Source organism: Colletes gigas, unplaced genomic scaffold (genome assembly GCF_013123115.1).
Source record: "Colletes gigas isolate AHSC1104 unplaced genomic scaffold, ASM1312311v1 Colletes_gigas_Sc00021, whole genome shotgun sequence".
Taxonomy (NCBI): domain Eukaryota; kingdom Metazoa; phylum Arthropoda; class Insecta; order Hymenoptera; family Colletidae; genus Colletes; species Colletes gigas.
In genome coordinates this window covers 1210769-1234790 of record NW_025106650.1, presented here as the reverse complement: position 1 = coordinate 1234790, position 24022 = coordinate 1210769, and the positions used below count along the sequence as shown (strand labels likewise).

Genomic DNA, 24022 nt, shown 5'->3' with positions numbered 1-24022 from the left:
GTACAAATTTTCCGAATAGCGTTGCTATGGATTCCTGGGGACAAACGTTGCCCATTACGCAAGGGACAGGTGTAAGATTCGATCGTCGAAACGTCCATTGTCAGTTTCTAGCATCTTGCTAATTAGACGGATCGAGGTGTCACTTATCGGTCCTCGAGTAATATGTCTTCTAGAACCGATAGCATCGAAGCTGTAAATATATTTGTTCGCGGGGCTTACGCGGAGATTAACTCTTATCGGATGCTAGAGGTTTATACATACATATGTATATGTATAATTTGCAGCTGAGTCACAGTATGATATTCGTTGTCTATTTGGTAGGTGTCAGAACTTTCTACCAGACGAGGGCGTTAAGTTAGGTTAGGATTTTTCAAATAATGCTTTATTCTATTGTCAAAAATATTTTTTATCTCTTTTACTTGCAAATTAATGTAAAATGATAGAACCAGAAAACAGAAATACAGTCCATAAGAATTTTAGATACTCACAAACGTCGAAATCTTTTATACAGGGTGTTCGGCCAACCTTGGGAAAAATTTTAATGGGAGATTCTAGAGGCCAAAATAAGACAAAAATCAAGTATAACAATTTGTTGATGGAGGCTCCGTTAAAAAGTTATTAACAATTAAATTAAAAAATTTCAAATCGTTCTGGAAAAATTATTTTCGGTTGCGGGGGTTAATTACAATCATTTTTGGTGATTAGCCATACCCCCGAAATCCTACCCACTTTCGAGAAAAAAATTCGAGTAGGTGGACGAATTTTTCAACAAAATTAAAAAATTTCAAATCATGTTAAAAAAATTATTTTCAGTTGAGGTGGTCAACTACAATCATTTTTGGTCAATATACGTACACTCAAAATCTTGCGCATTTTCTAGAAAAAAATTCGAGAAAGTATGAAATTTTACAACGAAAAAAAAAATTTCAAATAGTTTTGGAAAAATTATTTTCGGTTGCGGGGGTCAATTACAATAATTTTTGGTGAATAGACATATCCCCGAAATCCTGCGCATTTTCGAGAAAAAAATTCAGTACGAACGGAACTTTAAACGTTAATAACTTTTTAACGAAGCCTCCATCAACAAATTGGTATTCTTGATTTTCACCTTATTTTGGCCTCTAGAATCCCCCATTAAAATTTTTCCCGGGGGTGGCCGAACAATTTGTATTTCTATAGAATCTTGTATTAACAATAAAAAGTTAGTACTTCACCATAAATTCTATACCAATCTCGGTTGAGGACCAACGATCACCGGTGGCAGTGAACTTGTTAAGATATTACCGTGCTCGTGCATACGATCAACAGGTCTCGATTTGATCGTTCCTCTCGCATCTCGCGTGACACACGACGAGGACTCGTGTGGTAAAATTGCTGCGTGACGTGCGATCGATAAAGAGTTGAACTTGGACGAAATCGATCCGTTTCCGTGGAACCGGGAGGATCTTATCTGATCGAGCGTGTCAATATGACAGGCGAGGGGAAAAAGGGGAAAAAAATTCTGGCGCTTCCACGAAGAAATCCTCCCGAGTCGATCGCGAAAAACAGGCCGTGTAAATTCTCTCGGCGTTCATATTTATAGTACGCTGAATTACACGGGGTGAAAATAGAAGCGTCGAAAGGTTCAATGTATCCGAGACTCGTGACTGTTCACGCATTTGTGTGTGGATCGCGCACGGGATTTTCACGGCCTTAATTATAACACATGCGACAATAATAAGGCCATATCACTGCCCTCGTTTTCGCGACTTATCTTTCTTAAATACGGAAACACCTGTGTCCACTAGACACGCAAAAATATAGAACGCTTTATGGGTGGATCGAAACTCTAAAAAGTACAAGATATTTACTAAAGCGTTTTAAAGTAAAAAAGTACGAGGTTGCATTTTTATGAATTTACCTGTGTCGTTTGTATACCGTATATATTTATAGAAATTAAATACTAAAATATTTATGTGTAAAATAAATATCAATAAAAATACAAATTTATGTCCGATCACGTGTCCAACGACATCGCGGAAGTCTGGCGAGAAATTCTTTTCCCGCCAACGCGACGCTTATTTTGGCTCGCTGCTACAATTGCGATCCGTCCCAAATACGCAACTTTGAAATATGTGCTTGTCAAGCCATTTTTCAACTGGGAACGTTTTCGGGTGCATCAACAGGTTGGCCGTGGAGAAAACTGTGTATCTCTTGTAGAGCTGCGATCGATGGACGTTGATCTAATTTTGATACCCCAGAAAATCTCTACGAGTTCGATCGAACGATAAAAAAGGGGACTACGAAAACGCCGGAGGAATATTCGCGATTTCTTTGCTCACGATTCGATACCTGTGGATCAGCTCGCAGCGAAATGAGAAATACACAGACTGGCGTTTCACTTCTCTCGGATCGTGATCGTAAAAAGATGAACGGTTGCTGTGCGCCGTGTTCGTACTCGTTTTCGCTGAGGCTAACGTATTCCGCTCTGAAATAGGTTTCTAGGTTGATTTCAGTGAATCTTTTTTCCCCCCAGTCCGCAGGCGTACTCTTATCGAAGGTGCTAACGGTAAAACGTGTTAGTCGAGGGGCCAAGAGGTTATGGTAGTACAAACAAAAAAGTGACAACGTTCCATATTTGTGTGGCGTTGCTTCCCGTACTCGTCATCAGAGGGCCACGCTCTTATGTTTCTCTCGCAAGCGCTGGACCAAATCTTCCGTTCCTATATACAGGGTGTTCGGCCACCACTGGGAAAAATTTTAATGGGGGATTCCAGAGGCCAAAATACGACGAAAATGAAGAATAACAATTTGTCGATGGAGGCTTCGTTTTAAAGTTATTAACAATTAAAATCAAAAATTTCAAATCGTTCAGGAAAAATTATTTTCGGTTGCGGGGGTCAATTACAATCATTTTTTATGAATACACATACCCCCGAAATCCTACGCACTTTCGAGAAAAAAATTCGAGGTGTGAAATTTTTCGACGGAAAAAAAAAATTTCAAATCGTTTTGGAAAAATTATTTTCGTTTGCAAGAGTCAATTACAATCATTTTTGGTGAATAGCCACATCCTCGAAATCCTACCCACTTTCTAGAGAAAAATTCGAGAATGTGTGAAATTTTTCGATGGAAAAAAAAATTTCAAATCGTTTTGGAAAAATTATTTTCGGTGGCAAGAGTCAATTACAATCATTTTTGGTGAATAGCCATATCCTCGAAATCCTACCCACTTTCTAGAGAAAAATTCGAGAATGTGTGAAATTTTTCGATGGAAAAAAAAATTTTAAATCGTTTTGGAAAAATTATTTTCGGTGGCACGAGTCAATTACAATCATTTTTGGTGAATAGCCATATCCTCGAAATCCTACGCACTTTCGAGAAAAAAATTCGAGAATGTGTGAAATTTTTCGATGGAAAAAAAAATTTCAAATCGTTCTGGGAAAATTATTTTCGGTTGCGGGGGTCAATTATAATCATTTTTGGTGATTAGACATACCCCCGAAATCCTGCGCATTTTTCGAGAAAAAAATTCAGGACGGGCGGAACTTTAAACGTTAATAACTTTTTAACGAAGCCTCCATCAACAAATTGGTATTCTTGATTTTCGTCTTCTTTTGACCTCTAGAATTCCCCATTAAAATTTTTCCCAGGGGTGGCCGAACACCCTGTGTACGCTCCTCGACTGATTATCCAATATCCTGGCGTCTGATGCCATTCATTTCTTAACTCTTGCTATCTCGCCTACCATTTCTCCATACAGCAGAAACAACTGTCATCTTTGGTTAAAAGAGATTTCCAAATACGAAGGAAAAACATTATTTTTCTAAGTTCGGTAACACTAGGAATTTTTCATGGTCAATGGGTAGCTTCGTATAATTCTAAGGTTCCCAAGGAATAAACAATCCCCAGATAGTTCTACAGAGTCCTGTTGCGGTCCTAAAGTACCACAGTTATTGCCTTCGTCGACCAGAAGGGTGTTTTATATCGTAAAAATATTTGTTCACGTGTTTCGTAAATATCAATAAATGTAAAAAATTCCGACAGAAAATGTTGTATGGTTCTTTGACAAAACAATATATAAAATGGACTTTGAAAGACACGTTTTACTGTAGAAGTACCCTCTTGACTCTTTGAGGTTAGGTGGGTTAAAAACTTTCCCACGGGTTTGCTTAGCTCGATACGTACGATGGGATACGTTTTAACCTCAAAAAGTCGATGTATATTTTACGTTAAATAATTGAAATGTAAAAAGCATTCTGCGCAACTTGTTTTTCCGTTTAAAATCATGTGCTCGACTGTTTAAATCTGTTTAAATCTGTGATCGACTGTGATTCACGATCGCGGTCAGAAGAGGTCAATTTACTTGTCAATTTGTTTTTAGGCGCTCGATAGCGTTTGGAGGAATTGAATAATCGACGTGTGTATAGGGTTAGGCGAAATGGATTCAACCTTGAGGCGCTACGATGCGCTCAGAGTCACGCTCGCATCGCTGTTTTCTTCGCGCGTGTAACCCGGCTGCCAATTATTCTGGTTATTCCGGTACACGTCGATCCTAGCGCTCTCACTTTTACCAATCCGTCATCCGGGCGTCGCAGTTCGAGGATGCTCTCGTCGGTCGTCATCCGTTTCGAAGTTGCCGTTACGTAAAAAGGGGTTTCGTAAATCGTCTCGACGTTCCGACGGGACGCCACCCGCCACCGACGTCGCCTCTGCGCCCCCCTCGTGCTATCGGCGCCTATATTTGTTCCCCGATGTGCGTTGCAAATTTACAAACGTCCGTAAAGAGACACTGTCGGTTCAGCTTATTTTCATTGCGCGACCGAGCTCTACCACCCACGACTCGTTCGGCCCCGGAGTCTCTCGAATTGTCGCGTAAACGGGCGCTTGGAAAGTAGGTGGCAGTTTTCGCAAATCGTCGACAAGGTTAACAAAAGACAAGAGAGAGGTCACCGGTGGTAGTGGGACTCCCGATTTTCCGGGCGCAGATTTCCTCCTTGTCTCTCGTTCGCCTCTCCAGCGAATCTGGAACGAAAACGAAGGAACGCGCGTGTGCTAGCCAATACGCGTCGTTTGCAAAGGTATTACAAACATGGGGTGACATCTGGTCATTTCTACTCACCAAAAAACTAAATGGAACAGTCGTTATTTTTATTTGTCCTTTTACTTAGAAATTAACAAACACGAATACGTCACGATACTCGTCGATACATTACTTTGATACGTACACGTGCATATTAAAAGTAATATTTTTTAACGCGTTTAGCGCCATGGCGGTCACCGGTGACCGACAGCTCGATGCACATCGCTTCCTTCAACCATTTCTATCATTAATACTACGAAATAATATATTATAATTTGTAATAATTGTTTAGGAATGTTCTTAGAAAGTTTTAGAAATTTTGCATGTGACGTCATTATTTTTCGGAATGTTGACCTAGACATTTCTATTTGCGACCGTTACAGATCCCGCGAATCAGATGTATAAAATGACGGAAGCACATCTTCGAAACGTGCGCGTTCAGAACTGTTTCGCTTGGCATCGGCATGGAACTTCCGTGCCAAAGGCAAAGAAAATTCGTCTTTGTTCGACGTTGGTTAAGCTACTTAACGATTTAACCCGAGAATACTCGGGTAACGTACAGTAACAGAATTAAAAATACCATATTTAATCGTATTACCAAGAGAAACGATTATGGTCAAGTTTCGAGGTATCGAATACCGTCATTATTTTTCTAGACTTCTCTAGACTAGAATAAATTTTGTTCACCGTGAAACGAATTTTTGTACGTTTGTCTGTTCGCGATGAATTATGCGCTGACGTTACAGATTTTCTGGGCGAGGAATATTATTTATTATGTGTACGAGTACCGCTCGTGAAAATTGGCGCAAGATTAAATTTGGCACGTGCAAAAGATTCACAACAACTTGTAATTGTTTCCCCGTTGCAAACGGAACGGAAATATCGCACGATGCTTAGAAATAGATAGTTCGTTATGTTCATAAATTTGATCGTATCTTGTTTGCATTTCTTTTCCATAGTTTAAAGATAAAAGTAAATAATTCTGTGATAACCGTGGTCGTTGAAAGTTAAATAATTTAATTTACTATCGAAACGTAAGACGTATTTTGTGATAAAAATTAATGAATAATTAATATCACGATTCTATTTATTATGTTACAGTTTCCTGGTGAGTGCATCCTCACATACATGGAGTTTCAGCTGGATAGCGCAGAATACTGCCAGGCTCAACACAAATAGAGAGACACGCCCAAACACCCTAGAACCTGCTAGGTATCATTAAAGGAGAAGTAAGGAGGAATCTTAATTGGGCAAAAGAAAATTTGATAATTTGGGATCGTTGCCTCGAAATCACTAAATCATCAGCTAGTCATTGCGCGAGACATAAAGGATTTAAATAGAATCAATTGTTAATTTACAATATTAAATGCAAGCATCATAGTTACTGAGCGCACCTGATCCAGGCGCACCCAGTGCCAAATAGGTAAGGATCATAGGCGCTACAAATCTTGACATGTTGTTTAAACAGATCTTCAGAGAGATTTTTCTTCCAGATAATCTTCCAAATCGTAGTCAAGGGTTCCAAGTGAGAATCGATCGCATATCAACAACGCCTAATGTAACGTAGCCCTCACCCTTTCAGCGAAATTCGCACCCCAACAACCCTTCTCGAGGTCTACATGTAAACCCACTGTTCTGTCCTCTGTAAAAAAATAAACAAGTATTCAATTAGTTAAATGAGAAACAACTTAATAAGACTGACATCTATGGGCTAAGTTGTCAAATTCAGCCTTTGTTGCTTCGTATAGTGTGGCACGTTGTAAAAGTGAAGAGAAACAGTGTCGTACAAAAATCATTAAAAAAGAGTTAGAACAATAAAAAAAAAAGTAGGAGTACACCACTTGTTGTCCAAGAGGAAATGAGCAACATGAGGGTGAAGGACATCAGGCCGGCGCCCGCCGAAATCGAATACAAAAATATGAAGTTCCTCATTACTGATCGGCCCAATGATCAGACCATTCATACTTTTATTCAAGTATGTTCACCACTGATCTGTTCTAAATGTATATCGGCATGAATTCTGTACGTTAAAATTGCGGAATTCGATTGTTTCAATAGGAACTGAAGAAGCACAATGTGAAAGAAGTAGTGAGGGTCTGCGAACCAACGTACAAAATTGAGGAACTTAAAGCAGAAGGGATCAATGTCATAGACTTGGTGTTCGACGACGGTACATTTCCACCGAATGAAGTAAGTGTCGGTAGTCGCTGATGTTAAAAAGTGTTGTAAAAATCGTTGGATTGTAATTACATAAATTAACTTTTTATTTCAGGTCGTCGACGAATGGTTTGAACTGCTGAAAAACCGGTTCCGCGAGTCTTCTGATGCATGCGTGGCAGTACATTGCGTCGCAGGACTTGGCAGAGCACCAGTCTTAGTTGCACTTGCTCTTATTGAATTGGGTCTAAAGTATGAAGATGCAGTCGCGTTAATCAGGGAGTGAGTATATACTTGTCAGTTAAAATTGTTCGTTTCCTGCGTTTTGTGCATTAAGTAGTTATAAAAATAATTTATTTCTTCAGAAAAAGACGAGGCGCCATCAACGCAAAGCAGCTGGCCTACCTTGAAAAATATCGTCCCAAGTCTCGGTTGAAGCTCAAAAATGGACAGAAGAACTCCTGCTGCGTCCATTAGATTAAACGATTTCTTTGAAAAGTTACTAATTCATACTGATTGGTATACCAAATTGTATAGGTTTTCATGCCTGGTAACAAGAGACATACTGTATCGACTCTGTTTTGAAAGGCCTATCAATGGAAATGCAACTCAACTACTTATTTACTAAACAATTTTTAACGCTATATTTTGCACCATCTAATTATTCGTTATAAACCAAATAATTATAAAGTGGAAATTGTTTACAATTGTTTTTCACTTTTATTTTATGAAATTTTTGTATTTATTTTTGATACTAAATTAATATTGAATGCTGCTGAACTGGAAGAAGCCTTCTGCACATGATAAAAGTAGGAATAAATTTGACTGGATCTGATTACTTGTATAATAAAAAAAATTGGATCAACTTGTGCATTACATGACATAACGTAGTGTCTGGTTTAAGACTATTGTGTACAAGAATTTCGGAAGGCTGCATTTATTTGGTCCAAGAAAATAAAATATGCAATACGTTACCAATCAATTTATGAATATTTAGTTGATGCGTTATTTACATAAAATATTTTAGGGATAGTTGGAGAAAATAAACTTCAGACTCTGATGATTTTTTTGTAAAGATAGTTCCTTTGGTGCTACGGTCGTATCCAACTGTCAGCAAACGTAGCTTTTTAAAGGAATGAGTGCAATAAAGTCTTACATTTTCTAGAACAATTGAACACAGAAAATGTATAAGTGTCTTATCAACAATTTTTTAACTTGAAAAATGAACGAACGATTCACACATGTTTCGCATATAACATGAACAAGAAAATAAAATAATAGCAAGATCTGTACGGGGATTTCTTGTAAAAAGAACAAGATCATAAGTTAAAATATATTTATTAAAGAACATGCATCCTATACATTCAATAAAGTGTATACAAGAATATGTACATTGTAGGTGATCCAACCTGATCAAATTTGATTAAACTGGTGTGTACATTGTGTATATTGCAAATATTCTTTGAACACGATAAATATTCTTTATTCTCGCAAGTAATGGAAATCGATACTCGATTTGAATCGAGTATTTGAAGCGACTCAATGTGTTGCCTAATAATTAACATTATAATGCAACATATATTTTGAGACACTTATCACATTTGTAAAGAGAATACCAAATTTGTATAAAATAAAAAAGTAACAAAAATTCTCAAATACTTTAATGAACAACTTTGTGAATACTAGTTTTAAAACATGAACTGCACCATTCAGTTTAGTTAGCGGTGATTTGTAATAATATAAACCTCGGTAAGCATATTTATCGTTACGTATTCAGTAACCATTAATTTAATAAATATTGGATAGAAAACGTTGACGTTTCGTTCAGAGATGTTGTAGGACTCCTCGGTAAGGCTAATCGAACAAATTTGGTCTTAGAAAACGCGACTCGACGGATATTGTAATTGATTCGTATGCATAGAATTTCTAGGTTAAATTGAAACTACGAGAAACTGTTTTAAGCAAATTACTACCTGTTGGTGTTGGAGACTTGATCAGTACAAGAGTTTAAAGTCAACAAAATTTCAAATAGAAAAATAATTTCTTAGTCGTCGTATGTGTCAAGGCATAAATTAAAGCAAATGAATGGTTTAGCCAGCGGTGATTTTTAATTAATATAAGTCCTATGTGAATAGGTTTTTGCGAAATGGAATTTAATTCTTGAATTATCTTAATCGTAGACCAATGATATCTTCTGAGGGGCATTGTTTCTCAAGGAGAAAATACACTCTTGAAACAATCGTCAACAAATAAATGAAAGGAATTCTTTGATCTCTTCGTAATCTTGTTGATTTGCCAACAAAGATTAGTGGACAGTTGCAATTGAAGATATTAAATGGAAAAGTAAATTATTTAGTTATAAATTTTGCATACTTTAAGGCTCGATTAAAATTATTTCGAAGTAAAAGATCGTTCAAATCCTCGGATTGTGATATATTTGTTGATCCTTTGCGAGCGGATATTTCGATGTACATGCAAAACGATAAATGTATATTGTTGGCTATATTCAGATACCACCAACAAAGGAATAAATTAATGGTTACTGAACATACAGCGTCAATAAATCACTACCGAGTCTTATATTAATTAATATCAGTGGCTGCTAAACTGTTACGTTACTCTAGTTTATATTTTAAAACATGCCGCAACTAAATAATCATTTTTCTATTTGAGATTTCGTTGACTTTAAACTCTTATATTGTTCAAGTCTTTAATACTATTTGTTGGTAATTTGCTTAAAAACGTTTCTCGCGGTTAATCGCAACATCCAGTCGTGTCTAAATCGAAATTTACTGAATCAGCGTTACCGAGGAGTCCATCGACATCTCTGGATGAAAAGAAAAATGTTTAACATAGAATCTATTAAATTTTTTGAGGTTATCGAGTGTGTCATTATAAAGAGCACTACTGAGAGTCTTAAACTAATTAAAATTACCGCTGGCTGAACCGTTATTTCACTTTAGTTTATATTTTGAAATATACGATGACTAAACAATTATTTTTCTATTTGGAATACTAGTTTTTTAAACTGTTAACATTAACGAAAGAAGCATAGCGTTGCATTTCCAGTGGCATGCCGAATCGATGGGTGTTCATAACTCTTATTGAACTTGGAATCTGCGTTAACTTGAATAACGAATATTGTGAAACAAAATGAAGTAATTATCACTCCAGAGTTATATATCACTTTTATCGTAGCTTAACGGCAATTTCACCAAAATTTTTTAAACATCTACTTTTATTCGATAAATTTTAGAAGCTGCATACGCGTTTTGTGTGAAGCGTCATAATTATATTCGCAATTTTGGTAAAATTGTCGGTGATGCTGAACGCCACACTAAACTGTGTTCAAAAGATAGATGAAAAAAAATTCGCTCCTAAAAATAATGAATGTAATACTTAGATCATTTCATACGTCTGCCGATTTTATGTGAATGTACATTTCCGCATATATTATGATACGTGAATTGTGTTTACTGTTTCGTGCTTAGCCGAGATTGTGTACAAGAGTGATGTGAATTGTCATAGTCGATGTTTGTATTCGTTCTTCTTTTCTTCTTTTTTTTCCCCCCCCTATGATTAGTACGTAAGAATTCTAAATGACATTTTTCTACAAAACTAACTAATGAATTTAATTACATGGATGTTGCGTGCGTCGTCGATGACAAAATCGTTGTCCTTTTTGTGCATAATTTTTTGAGTACCAGTAACCGCGTACATTCACTGTAATCGCAGACTCGAAATGAAATTTGAACCTGGTACAGCTCCTTTTTTGTAATGTTAAAAAAAAAAACTGCAATATTTTTTACCAGAGGATGGGACGAGGGACACTCGTAAAAAAAGAAAATTATCGAACCTTAGATCCGAAATTGAATAACTTTTACTATTCAGTTTTTCTTAGTTTAATTACTGTAACAATCGTTACGAACGTTAATGTGTTTTTTTTTCTTTCTTCATACAACCCCTGTTAAAGTAAGATATCGATACTTTGATTAGGTACACCTAGCATTCATTGGAAAGTTACCAACGAATCTATCGTATGAAATTTACTTTTTGCACATCGATTCACTTCTTCAAGCGGCTTCTCTATCGGAAGTAATTATGTGTATGAGTGAATATTTTTTATCTGTGATATATTTTTTGCGAAAAAGGTCGAAAAATTAGAATGAAATAAAATGATAGGGTTTATTAAAAATGCTAATCGTGGCCCATATCTTTAAATTTGAAAGTTAATGGGCATTCGTAGATCTTATTTGAAATTGTATGTAGAAACGTGTTTTGATCTTGAATATTTACTATTCCATGTACTCGCCGAGTATCGAAAATCTTTATTCTCGAAGGATTGAATCGAAATATCGTGAAATTTTATTTTATTATTCAAAGTGAGAAAAAAAGAAAAAGAAAATCCATGAAATCATGAGTTATAGGTTAAATTGCCATTCTTTTATAATGGCAATCGTGAAGATCGTTTTCGTACAATATTTTGTATTTTATGTTTAAAAACGTTTCAACTCATATGAATACTGCGAACAGAAACAACTTAGGTAGCAAAGAAATCCTCTATTTTGAGCCGACGTAATAAAAAAAGAAAAAAAGAAAACAGTCCTTTCAAATTGATTAAGAAAAAAATAATAAATTTAACGAGTTAGCGCAATTTAAACAAAAATTACTATTATATATTTAATTTGTTAATGTAATTTCCTACTTACTGCTCTATTAATGACATATTGATTAAATGAAACAAAAAGTTTTGTTATATTGTAAAACATCAGTAATGAAATAAAAAAGAATGGAAGTCGTTTTGTGAAGAAGTATTCGTCTTTTGATATCTTTTATACTGGACGTGTTACTAAAATAAAATATTTCTACGGTATTAATGTTTCTTTGAAAACATGATAGAAATCATTTATTTAAACAGTTTCTTTGTTTTTTTTCTTTTTTTTACAGAATTATAAGTATGCGCGAACAATGTGTATAGAAGTTCGATTAATATATTTTTCTTATTTATACAGTTGCTTATTTTACAGAAACGAGTTATCGGATCCTGGGAAAGGTAAGTGGGAGCTACCTGAAGTACGCATTGGATCAATATCTGGTGGTCCAAATGGATAGAATCTTGCCTGAGGTGGAACAGCCCTCCTTCAATGAAATAAATAAAATAACGTTGGTATTATAAATTTTAATTAAATATTTTGTAATTGCGCTTATTAACATACGGTGGTAGTCTTTCTCCCATTCCTATTCCCGGTCGAAGCGGATCGAAATGATTACGTCTATCAGGCAAGAAGGGATCGTAGATCATACCACCGCCGCGTGCAAACGGATCTAAATCTGCAGCTCCTATGTTTGACGGGTCAGCGTTAGGATACCTCGGATAAATTTTAAATATTTATTTTAGTAATCAATTTGGCATGCTAAAGTAGTAATGTTATATCAGGCACGTCGCAAACAGAATGGAAATATTTATATTAAAATAGCATTGATTTTTCTGTTCCATCTGTTTGTCATTTGTTGCTATTAATATAAAGAATGATAGACTTTTTTTTTATAAGTTGAGAATATTACCATGTACGTGCCGCCAATGGTGTACTACTTGGTGGTTGTACTCTTAGTGGAACTGTTTGTGGCTTGCTGGTAGACTGTGTAGAATCATTCTTATCTTCGTTCGCTGTTGTCTGTACAGAACTCTCTCTAGTATTACTAGGCAGTATCGGTTCAATAAGATCTGTTCCAATTGTTTGTAAAACATTTTGATACGAAGGTATTACAGAATCCAAGGATCCATGGAGATTCTGTACGGTTTGATTAATTGGAAACTGAACGTTGGATACATTTTGATCTTCGACCCTCTAAGAATTAAAACATTTGTAATTTACTAGTATTTTAAAAAGAAATGTATTGCATAAATACAATTTGAAATTACCAGTAAATTTATGAGTAAATCATCATCGGATCTTGTACCATATAATATATACAATTTCTTATCCTTTGCATAACGTAAAACGTAATTGGGACGTTTGTTCCATCCCTCTGGAAGTAATTTTGATCCCTTCTCGGATGTATCGTATGTTTGCTAAAAGACAAAGAAAGAAACTGTTTAAATTGCACCAGAACACATTCTTATGTTTCATAAATGTACTCAGCACCGCGGAGTTCAAATAATGCGAAATGACAATATGTAATTGCATTAAAATTTTAATATTATCGAACGGTTCGCGATGGTTTGGAATAGTAAAAAATAACTATGAACGTCTAGTAGGTTAGGTATTGCAACGATCGAATAAGGAAATGTATTTGTAATTCTCTTTCAATTACAATAATAAATTATATAAAAATGATTGTTATCGATATTACGCGATATGTTGCAGCAATTTTTCTTGTTGCAACTTACGTTGTCACCGAGGCCAAAACAGTCCGCTCCCGTCTTTACTAAATACGAGTGAACGCATACAATTAAAACGTCCTCCTTTTTCGAAATCTCAGAATCGTAGAAACTTTGCAAGAGATCGAAGCTGAAGACGAAGTTGCTTTTATCAACCATTTTTATTACGAATGACAGACGAGTTTTGAAATTACGTATGAACTTCTCTCCATCGGCGTGTTCGCAACAATTGACGGTGCAGCTCGGCTGTACTCGGCCTTGGTCGTTCACATGGCTTCCAGCGCTTATTATAACCGTCAGTTATGTTTTGATTTGATTTTACAGCGTTCACAAAAACAGTAACGTCATCGTTACGTCACAAGTTTATCGCATTGAGGTAGGACAGCAAAAGTGCGAACTCTTGACAAATGTTTCATGCAACGAAAATAAAATAAAAAAAACTGGTACAAAATGTAATTTATTTATAAAGTAAACTCTTATTTGTTATGTATGTACATATTCGACGAAATCTTTTGTCGCCGATTACTCGACGCATACGTATATCAACATTCGTAAAAAGCAACAACTTAGTAACTAGAATTAGAATCGGTATCTTCCTCGAATACATCGGACGATCGAGGGGGCGACGAACTACCTAAAATTTCTTCCTCGCTTTCCGGTTCAGCTCTGTCCTTACTTTCCAAAGCGTAGCGTCTCCAAGAAAATCTGTGAAGATCGAAAGTTTTCGAACTACTTTTGATAACTATTTAGAAAGCTACTATTTTACCTTGTCTTTTCGTTAAAACAATCCTCGATGAACGTATGTGAAACTATTTTAGAATGGCCCTTTAATTGTTGATGCTTTGGCGTATTTTTAAATGCACAAATTAGATGAGTGCATTTTTTGTTGGTTGTATTAGGATCAGCAATGTACTTGGCGCCCATTTGAAGAGCCTTTCTCCTAATTTCGTCTCTTTGTGGATTAACATAGCCGCTAAGCGAAAACGTAATATCTTCGAAAAGTTTTGAAAATAATTTTTTCGGTTTCTGTGATTCGATAGTTTTCTTTTTCGCAGCTCTTTCTGGCCTTGGCATTAGTTTCGGTTCAGGTAATCGTCCGCAATTCTTACACACTTTATCTTCTTCGTTTTGACACTGAGGACAATTTTCTTTTTTCTTATTTACGTTCCCTTTTGACGAACTTTCTTCCGGGCTTAAGGAACGTTTTCTTGAATTTGTACTATGTCGCGAATTTTCTTGTTCGATGTCCTTTTTATTTGCTTTAGGCGATGGTGCAGGCACGATATCTCCAAATGGTGTTCGCATTACCGGTTTATCGTTTAATTTGCTTGTATCTTTTACATCTTTGTTTTGACTATTAGATACCGACGTCAAATTGGCGGAATTTTTCTTAGGCCCAAATACTTCCTCCGCTTTTCCAGCTTCTAACTTTTCTAATAATGGTCTTTTCGTTGGTTCTTTATTCTCTTCTTGACGTTTAGAAAAATTATTCATACCTGTCTCTTTGATTTTCGTAAGTAATTCACTTTTGTAATCTGTTTTTTTAGCATTAGTCATTTTGAGATACTTTTCTTTAAAATCACTTAGAGATGTTTTGTTGGCATTGTCCTCTGGCTGTTTTAATTTAAATCTTCCAAAAACGTCCAATCCCAAATCAACTACTACCTCCGTTTTGAATTCAATGAATGACAGTCCAAATAATTCTTTCAAGTTTGCCGATTGCATGCAAGTCACTTTGACACGGTCAAATTTTATTTTTAATGTCTCAGGATTTAGGTCTTTCTTTGAGAATATCTGTACTTGATCTCTAAATTTATTGTTTACAGCTTCCTCGTGCGTCATAAATTGGTGGTTTACAATGGGAATCCAGTTGTCAGGCTCTGCTGATGTGGAAGCCGTAACAATTACAACGCAACTACGATAATTACCAATATCCAAGCCTATAATGCAAGATGGTTCTGCTAATTGAAAAATGACAGTGCTAAGCATTTCTCCTGGTTTGGCACATCTCCATGAACTGTTCGAATGATGTTTCAGGAGATTAGATACAGGATATGATGGATGTTCGGACGAACAGCTTATTACATTTGACAATTTAATAATCATTGTTTTTCGGTTCTGTTTACTTAGGTTTTCTGCAATCAGGAACACAAGAAAGACATTTATTATTACAACATCTGAAAAATTGGACATTAATAGTATGTATTGTTGTATCAATTTTAAAATAAATAATATAAATAAATATAGCATAAATAAGCATAATTTAGACAAAAGGTGAGTAAAATCGAAGTTAGAAATTAAAAACAAATTCGTCTACATTTTGATTAAAATAATGTGTTTTATAACTGATTACACTAAAGAAGATCGAAATCATTTGTCAAAACGTTTAATAAATTGCTTGTTTATGTTACATTTATTTCTAGATTAGAAATACGTGTTTGTTATTCAATTTTGAAGATAATTAATAACATTTCGAAAATAAAATAATTCAATGTACCGCCAAATCTGCCAATGTACGACGCACACTATCGTAACCATAACCTTTTCATCCCAAGGAATCGTTTAATTATACGAATTTCAATTTCGTTATTTTTTGTAAATGATCCATACTCTTATTTGTACGATATGGTTATTGTACTATAATTCTTGTAATTTGATTTTCGTTATATTTCATTATTAGCATATAGAAAAATTAACCGCGAAATCATCTGCACACACTAAATTTTGGTAACTAAAACGCATCTATTGTATTGAATTTGTTAACTATTCCTAAATGCCAAGGTCATTAAAAAATGTATATTCTACGGAAACGGCAAAAAGATCTTAATTGATATTTCAGTTCGTATCAGAATAAAAATCCAAAACTACTATCACAACATTGACTAACGTAGTGACATTATGTAGGAACTAAAATTTTGGAGGGAACTAAAGTACAACTGATTTTAGCACATTTTAACTCGATTAAGTGATAAATTATTTGAGAAAATGTATTTCTTAATTTAAAAGCAGCAAATAATATGTTCTGCTAGAAGAAAGGAGTATACGAGTTATCAACTACTGAACTATTTAAGGGATTAAAGAGTCAGTAATCTGTTTGTTCTATTCATTGGCGGGAAACGGAAGAACAAGACGTACGAAAAGGCATCTTATGGAAATGGCCAGGTTAATCTGAGTAAGGAATTCTAGAGTGAAGCATTGGTTGCAGTAAATTATCTACAAAATAGAACGTCATAGATCTAAACAAAAGGACACAAGACCAGAAATGAAAGTGGTGTAAGTAAAGAAACCAAAAAATATAGATTTATATTTTAGTATCATGGAATAATTTTTTCTAAATAGCCGCGAAAGAAGCAATGACACAAAGATGTCACTTTCATATTTATCCATTTTACGTCCATTTCGAGAATTGTTAAGTTATTTGTTTCTTACATATACGCAATTTGGATTTCAGCAGCTTTCGCGACAATAATGTTAGCACAGACGAGGCATACGAGGTCGTATACCTGGTCTGTGGCTAAAGATAAAGCCCTCCTTACCATTTTCGCGTTACATGCGACGTTATCAGTTCAGAAAAGAATAAGATCGCAGCGCTAACGGAACAAGAGAAATTGTAATTGATTTTAGCGATTATATTTATTCTTTAAATTATTTTTCGCTTTTTGATGGCCGATTTGAAATTAATAACTCAAATTTACAACAAAATAAATATTAATAAAGTGTAGAGATTTTCGAGTAATCGTATTAGTACGTAAAAATATACGAGATGGCGAGAATATTGCGATTTACTCTTTGTCAGTATACGTATCCCTTTGGTCAAAACAATAGGACCGTGTTACAACGAAGCAGGACAAAATACATACATACATATATTTTATATGATATTTTCATGAAACTATTGTCGTTTTGCGGACTCGATCATACACTGTTCGGTAGAATTAAGGGATCATAAGTTTTGGGCCGAAAAATCGCCATTGTTGGAAGTCGGTCGAAGAAAAGTGATTAAGCTTATAAAATAATATCAAGTTAAAGTTTTACTATGTGTTTTTTGGCTCCTTTGATAGAATCAGTATTAAATTCAATCAATAAATGATTCAATCACTGTTTCGTGGTTTAAATCGCGCGGGGCTTTGCTTGCAAACGTTCCCATCGATCGATAGGTCTCGATGGTTAGTTCAATATTCCATCACCAGATGGAGGGCGACAGGACACGTGACGTCACAGGACTCGGTTCTCTCGAGCGTTCCTAGCGGTAGTTCTCGAAAGTACGTTCACTCGATAGGACGACTGTCGTCTGGCGCACGACGAGCTTGAAGCAATATGGCGAAGTGTGTCATGGGCTCGGTGAGACGTAGTGTCGTTTGAAAAGATGAAAAGTTCGCGGTATGGGTTGAAAATAATGTAGCGCTATGAAGATCGTGTGAAAATTCTATTTGTGTATACAAAAGCATCGAGTAGTTCCTTGTGATCGGGATATACAGTGCGCGTTACCGGTGTGAAATCATGGCTACGGATAAAATAAAGGTTGCCGTTCGGGTTCGGCCGTTCAATCGCCGAGGTATGTATTATCCAAAGAGTATCGTTTCTACCGAATGTTTCTCTCGTTATCGTTCTCGCGAACACCGATCGTCCTGCGTCCCGTGGCAGCGTACAATCCGTACGTCCGCGATTTCGAAATCGACACCATCGATTCCATCGCGTTACGATCGGAGCACGGTTTTTGACAGTGACATTTTTCCAGTCGGTCGCGGCCCCGAAGGAGTCGGTGTTTTCACCTGCCGCGCAATATCGAGCCTCGTTATCGTCTTACGTTCCCTTATCTGGGTCTCGTATCGCTGCTTCGTGCCCGATAAAAAAAAAAAGAAGAAGCGTGGAGAAGGGTGAAGACTGTGCATGCCATCCTCTTCGGCAAACCCACGTCTCCAGTGTTTACCAGTTGAATCTTTCTTAGTCCTTTGTCCGAAATACGGGTACCTGCCGTGTCGTGATTTCTGGCATCGCCGCGTTGTGTACCGTCCTGCCATGATCCTCTCGCGGAGACGTCGATGCGAATCGTTAACCGTGCGAGCGTTCGTTAAAATTTCCGAGGAACTCTGGCACCTTGCGCGTCTTTTCTTACCTGCGTTCGTTCCCGTTCGTTCGCGCGAAACGATCCGTCGGCGCCGTGGCACCCAGAGGCTGTCCGCACGTTAAACCGCGTGACAAAGAACAAACATGTGACTAAAATGCCAGAGTGACGTTTACACTCGGCGACCTTCGAGTTTCGTTCGATCGGACATGCGACGCGTTCCTCGATCGACTCGTCGGGAACGGGGAAAACTCGTGGAACGATCGCGATTACGAGTTATCGCGAACCGCCGACGATCGGCTACGCTTTATCGGCGTGCACGACGATAACGATTTCGACGCTCCGATCGGTCTCGTTTCGTACCGTATTTTCTGTAAACAACCACAGAACGATACAGGATCGCGCGAGCGCAACCAACAAGAATGCATCGACAACGCGAGATGCATGCGTCTCGTATCTCGATCGTTTTTAAGCAACGCGTTCTCGATGGAAATAAGTATCGGAGCATGAAATAGGAAACGTTTACGATCCGCATAATGGTTGTTTTTTTTCCATCGCGACTGTCCTTTGGACTCGTGCAACGTTTCAGGTGGGATTCGCGTATCGCCTGCACGCGTATCGTCGGCTGTTTTGACGTAACGGACCAGCGACAAGGCGGCCCGTAATCAGAATATCATTCACGCGCTCGCTGATAAAGAAAGCGCCATTAACGTCGCCATTGCCATTGCCGCGACTTTTTGGCGCTTCGCGCGAATTTCCCTGTTTGGCATTTCCGAATATTCCAACGGTTCTCAACGTTTTCTCGTCTCGCGACGCGGTTTAAATTATCGTATGAACTACGGAAATGGATTAGGTTAGGTTTGGAAAAGATAGTTAACAGGAACAGTCTTGACTTTTTTTTCGAATTTCGCTGTTTGGCATTCGCGAATATTCCGGCGGTTCTCAACGTTTTCTCGTCTCGCGACGCGGTTTAAATTATGGAACGAACTACGGAAATGGATTAGGTTAGGTTTGGAAAAGATAGTTAACAGGAACGAATGTCTTGACTTTTTTTCGAATTTTCCTGTTTGGCATTTCCGCATATTTCAACGGTTCTCAACGTTTTCTCGTCTCGCGACGCGGTTTAAATTATGGAACGAACTACGGAAATGGATTAGGTTAGGTTTGAATAAAAAAAATAGTTGAAAGGATGTCTTGATTTCTTTTTACGGATTGTAGCGAGTTTCTTGAATATCGTTCCAGTACATTGTGCCGAAAAATTAGCGTCGTTCGGTGGTGCCAAGGTTCGAACAGCTCGGATTATCAACAGGCATCTCTATTCAGATGAGAAGTGCACTTTACCCGATAATTACTCGCCGTCGTCGGATAATTATTGAAATAAAAGTAAACCGAGTGGAAGCGTTCGAGCGAAGTATCGATTATTCTGGACCGTTCGATACTATCGAACTGCACGATCGTAACGATTTCGACACGTTGTAAACTTGCGAATTTTTTTTATTATCGTTCCCAACGTGTCTTTTTCTCGTCTTAACAATTTGCAAATATAAAACAAGTAGGTGGGTCGATTATTTGTTGAAAAGCGACTCGAAATCAGAGATAAACGACTTTGACGGTTCTTGGCCGTCGCGTGGTCACCGATGACCGGCGTTTCAAATTTAAAAAATTTTTAAAACAATTTTATTAACCGTACGAACGGTATGAATAGGATCGCGATTAAAATTGTTTACGGTGAGTTTTCATCGTACATCGCGAATCACCATCTGTGCCCATAGTGACGCGCGGCTACTATGGTTGGGTTCGAACCATAACGGTAATATGGACGAGATTTACGGTGGTCGACTTATTACCGTAATTGAGTTTAATTAAAACCGACGTTCCCCGTTGAAGTTCTTTTTATTACGTTCAGTTATCTCGCCTGCAGTGTTGTTTTCCCAGCTTTCTTCTCGCCCGTCGCCGCGATTCTATTTAATTTCATTCGTACGCGTGTAACATTTCTTTCACGGATTCCACTCGCTCCTCTTCCTTTTTCCACCCATAATTACCCGAATTACCGTTTTCTGCCACTTTCGTGCTTTCGCTGACACTTTGCAACTCGCTTTTACGATTCGTCCACCGCGATCTGTTTAATTAAATTTTTCCAATGTTTTCCATCGCGTGACATTTCACAAGGGGAGGTCACGACCTGTCAAACTGCGATTTGAACCAAATTTAGTAGAGTTGTAGGGGCTGATGTCCGAACGAAATCTGTAAAATATTAGACGTTCATGGACGGCCATTTTTGAAAAAAAAAAATGGCTTTAACACTAGAACTACCAAACCAGTAAAAATGACCCATTCGTAATTTCTAATAAAACTTGTAAAAAATTTATTCGACTGAATTTTTGAGAATATATCGTAATTTTCTATAAGAGAATATATAAACACTTATTTTCATTGCATTATACAGAGTGTTCGGCCACCCCTGGGAAAAAATTTTAATGGGGGATTCTAGAGGCCAAAATAAGACGAAAATTAAGAATACCAATTTGTTGGTGGAGGCTTCGTTAAAAAGTTATTAACAATTAAATTCACAAATTTCAAATCGTTCTGGAAAAATTATTTTCGGTTGCGGGGGCCAATTACAATCATTTTTGGTGAATACACATACCCCCGAAATCCTACCTACTTTCTAGAAAAAAATTCGAGAAGGTGTGAAATTTTTCGACGGAAAAAGAAAATTTCAAATTGTTTTGGAAAAATTATTTTCGGTTGCGGGGTTCAATTTCAATTATTTTTGGTGAATAGACATACCCCCGAAATCCTACGCACTTTCGAGAAAAAAATTCCTTACCGAAAATCTAATTAGGTGCCCTTTTTCGACGAAAAATAAAAGTTTCAAATCGTGCTGGAAAAATTATTTTCGGTTGCGGGGGCCAATTACAATCATTTTTGGTGAATACATATACCCCCAAAATCCTACGCATTTTCGAGACAAAAATTCGAGAAGGTGCTGAAATTTTTTGACGGAAAAAGAAAATTTCAAATTGTTTTGGAAAAATTATTTTCGGTTGCGGGGTTCAATTACAATCATTTTTGGTGAACTTTAAACGTTAATAACTTTTTAACGAAGCCTCCATCAATAAATTGGTATTCTTGATTTTCGTCTTATTTTGGCCTCTAGAATCTCTCATTAAAATATTTCCCAGGGGTGGTCTAACACCCTGTATATGCATTTATCCCGTTATAAAAAAACTCAAATCTTTTGCTAAACTATTGATGGTACGGTAAAAATGTATTGGACTTCTGTGTTCCTCTCGTCGAGACCTGCAATTTAAAAAACAAAATGAATTCGATCCGACAACTTCGAAATTTTAAACTTTAAAGCCATTTTTTTTCCAAAAATGGCTGGCCTTAAACGTCTAGTATTTTACAGATTACGTCTGGACATCAGTCCCTATCAATTCTACCAAATTTGGTTCAAATCCCAGGTTAACAGGTCGTGACCTCCCCCAGAGAAATGCCAAAAAAAGAAAACAGGAATAACACGGAATTTTTATGCAGTAATTGTAAAAAATTTCTTCACTACATATACCTTTCGAAAATTAGTTGTTATCTAGCGACTGTTATGTTTAACGTTATCCTGTGTTTGCGTTAGGTTGCCATAGAGTTAATAGAAATGTACTTATTGTGTAACGTCGTAAGCCAGCAAGATTTTACTGGAACAACAGATAACCGATAAAACCAACGCGCAGCAATTTATTTGCGACGTTCGTTCGACCGAACAGTTAACTTTTTGCACGCTTTGTTAAAATAAAATTTACATGGAAAATAAGCTTGGATCGATAAGAATGACCGACGTGTGCGAATAGAGTCATTAATTACGAAGTATTGAATATAAATATTTATCGTTTTATTTTGCATTTTGTATTTTAACATTTCAGTAAATGGCATAGGCGTAGTCTCGTTTCGTAAATGATGAGCCTTATCGTTGATAGATAAACGCTGTCCGTTATCAGCGATTTACCCTTATCTCGTGGATTTCTAGTATTATGTTATGTTACGAAAGAAATCACATTTTGATTAACAAATACCACGATCGAGTATAACCGTTGGGAGTTCCATTAATCTTGTTAAGGAACGCACGAACGGTGGTTCTGTTGTGATATTAACCGAACAGAACGTAGTAACGGTTCGTTGCGTGTCCAAAAAGTAATCGATTTGTCGTGGAATGACAGAAACGTTTCTTCGACCGCCGTTCGACTCTTTCTCGTTTCCTCCAACTTGCTGTCCTTCTCTCGGACTGCCATTCGTTTTTTCTCGTTTGCTCTCGTTCGTTCTTACTGGCTATTCTTTTCTTCTTGTCGTTGACCACGGCTGCATAAAAATCCAGACGACTCCGAGGCTCAATGACATCGCTGTGTATAAACATCTGCCAGGTGTCGAGTTTCGTCTGCGTTGCACGAAAGATACGAACCTCGGCGGGAAGTTAAGAATCGTTACTGTAGCGTTCGAATTAAAAGACGCGTCTAGCTTGAAAGTGAACGGGGAAGGATGGTCAAACGTCGGAAGAAATACCGAGTATAATTAAACGTCGAGTCGGCCGAGTAGGCGGGATCGATACCGACGAATTAGCCGGTGCACCGATCGTCGATGGAGATTATTATGCAAGGATGACAGAACGGTGATCGTCGCTCGTGTGCAACGTGAATCACGATACACCGATCGCAGCGGCGATAAAGGCCGGTCGACGTGGCTCGATAACTGTCAGTTACTCGCTCGACGATTGTACATACACGACGGGAGTTACATATTACAACCCTCCGCCGTGGAACAGCTTCAAAGCGCGGGATTGCGGGGGCCAGGGGGCGCCACGGATCGATAACGCGAGAGGAAGATCGTGTCCACAAAGTAAACCGACGAATTGAGCGACCATCGAAGAACTCTGGTCGCGAACCTGACGCGAAATGCTAGAGGAAACGAGATCACTGGAAAGTAACCAGATCTAGTAAATTTCAGAGGCCCAGGGGAATCGTACTAGTAGCAATTACACGCGTCGAGATGATTAATTATTCCCACGAACAATACACAGGGTGTTCAGCCACACCTGGGAAAAATTTTAATGGGAGATTCTAGAGGCCAAAATAAAACGAAAATCAAGAATATTAATTTCTTGACTGAGGCTTCGTTAGAAAGTTATTAAAAGTTAAATGAAAAAATTTCAAATCGTTCTGGAAAAATTATTTTCGGTTGCGGGGGTCAATTACAATCATTTTTGGTGAATAGACATACCTCCGAAATCCTACACATTTTCTAGAAAAAAATTCTAGAAGGTTTGAAATTGTACGACGAAAAAAAAAATTTCAAGTCGTTGTGGAAA

At 37.2% G+C, this 24022-nt stretch overlaps 4 protein-coding genes across 18 annotated transcripts in view; 2 read left to right on the top strand and 2 right to left on the bottom strand.

The window, feature by feature from the left end:
* Positions 1-10573, top strand: part of LOC122401062 (protein tyrosine phosphatase type IVA 1) — a 51391-nt gene extending 40818 nt beyond the window's left edge. For 8 of the 9 annotated variants that reach the window (XM_043402982.1, XM_043402986.1, XM_043402985.1 and 5 more), the window contains 5 exons: positions 6164-6485; positions 6556-7037; positions 7121-7252; positions 7335-7501; positions 7585-10573. In XM_043402982.1, coding sequence (XP_043258917.1) covers positions 6921-7037; positions 7121-7252; positions 7335-7501; positions 7585-7696 — 528 coding nt within the window. In that variant the 5' untranslated portion in view covers positions 6164-6485; positions 6556-6920 and the 3' untranslated portion in view covers positions 7697-10573. Of the gene's footprint in view, positions 1-4529; positions 5061-6163; positions 6486-6555; positions 7038-7120; positions 7253-7334; positions 7502-7584 lie in introns of those variants that run through there. The other variant, XM_043402984.1, reaches the window with a different exon arrangement.
* A 1596-nt stretch (positions 10574-12169) lies between these two features.
* On the bottom strand, positions 12170-13869 carry LOC122401019 (proteasome inhibitor PI31 subunit). Its single transcript, XM_043402871.1, has 5 exons — positions 13611-13869; positions 13143-13292; positions 12785-13068; positions 12436-12588; positions 12170-12358 (listed from the first exon to the last, which is right to left on the bottom strand). The coding sequence occupies exons 1-5, from the start codon at positions 13758-13760 to the stop codon at positions 12241-12243; spliced, it is 855 nt and encodes a 284-aa protein (XP_043258806.1). The 5' UTR covers positions 13761-13869; the 3' UTR covers positions 12170-12240.
* Positions 13870-14092: 223 nt separating this feature from the next.
* On the bottom strand, positions 14093-16393 carry LOC122400991 (DNA repair protein XRCC1). Its single transcript, XM_043402820.1, has 3 exons — positions 16099-16393; positions 14368-15736; positions 14093-14306 (listed from the first exon to the last, which is right to left on the bottom strand). The coding sequence occupies exons 2-3, from the start codon at positions 15705-15707 to the stop codon at positions 14168-14170; spliced, it is 1479 nt and encodes a 492-aa protein (XP_043258755.1). The 5' UTR covers positions 15708-15736; positions 16099-16393; the 3' UTR covers positions 14093-14167.
* Positions 16394-17669: 1276 nt separating this feature from the next.
* Positions 17670-24022, top strand: part of LOC122401030 (kinesin-like protein KIF13B) — a 116365-nt gene continuing 110012 nt past the window's right edge. For 3 of the 7 annotated variants that reach the window (XM_043402892.1, XM_043402891.1, XM_043402894.1), the window contains exon 1: positions 17672-18156. In XM_043402892.1, coding sequence (XP_043258827.1) covers positions 18102-18156 — 55 coding nt within the window. In that variant the 5' untranslated portion in view covers positions 17672-18101. Of the gene's footprint in view, positions 18157-24022 lie in introns of all 7 variants that reach the window. The other 4 variants (XM_043402889.1, XM_043402893.1, XM_043402890.1 and 1 more) reach the window with 2 other exon arrangements.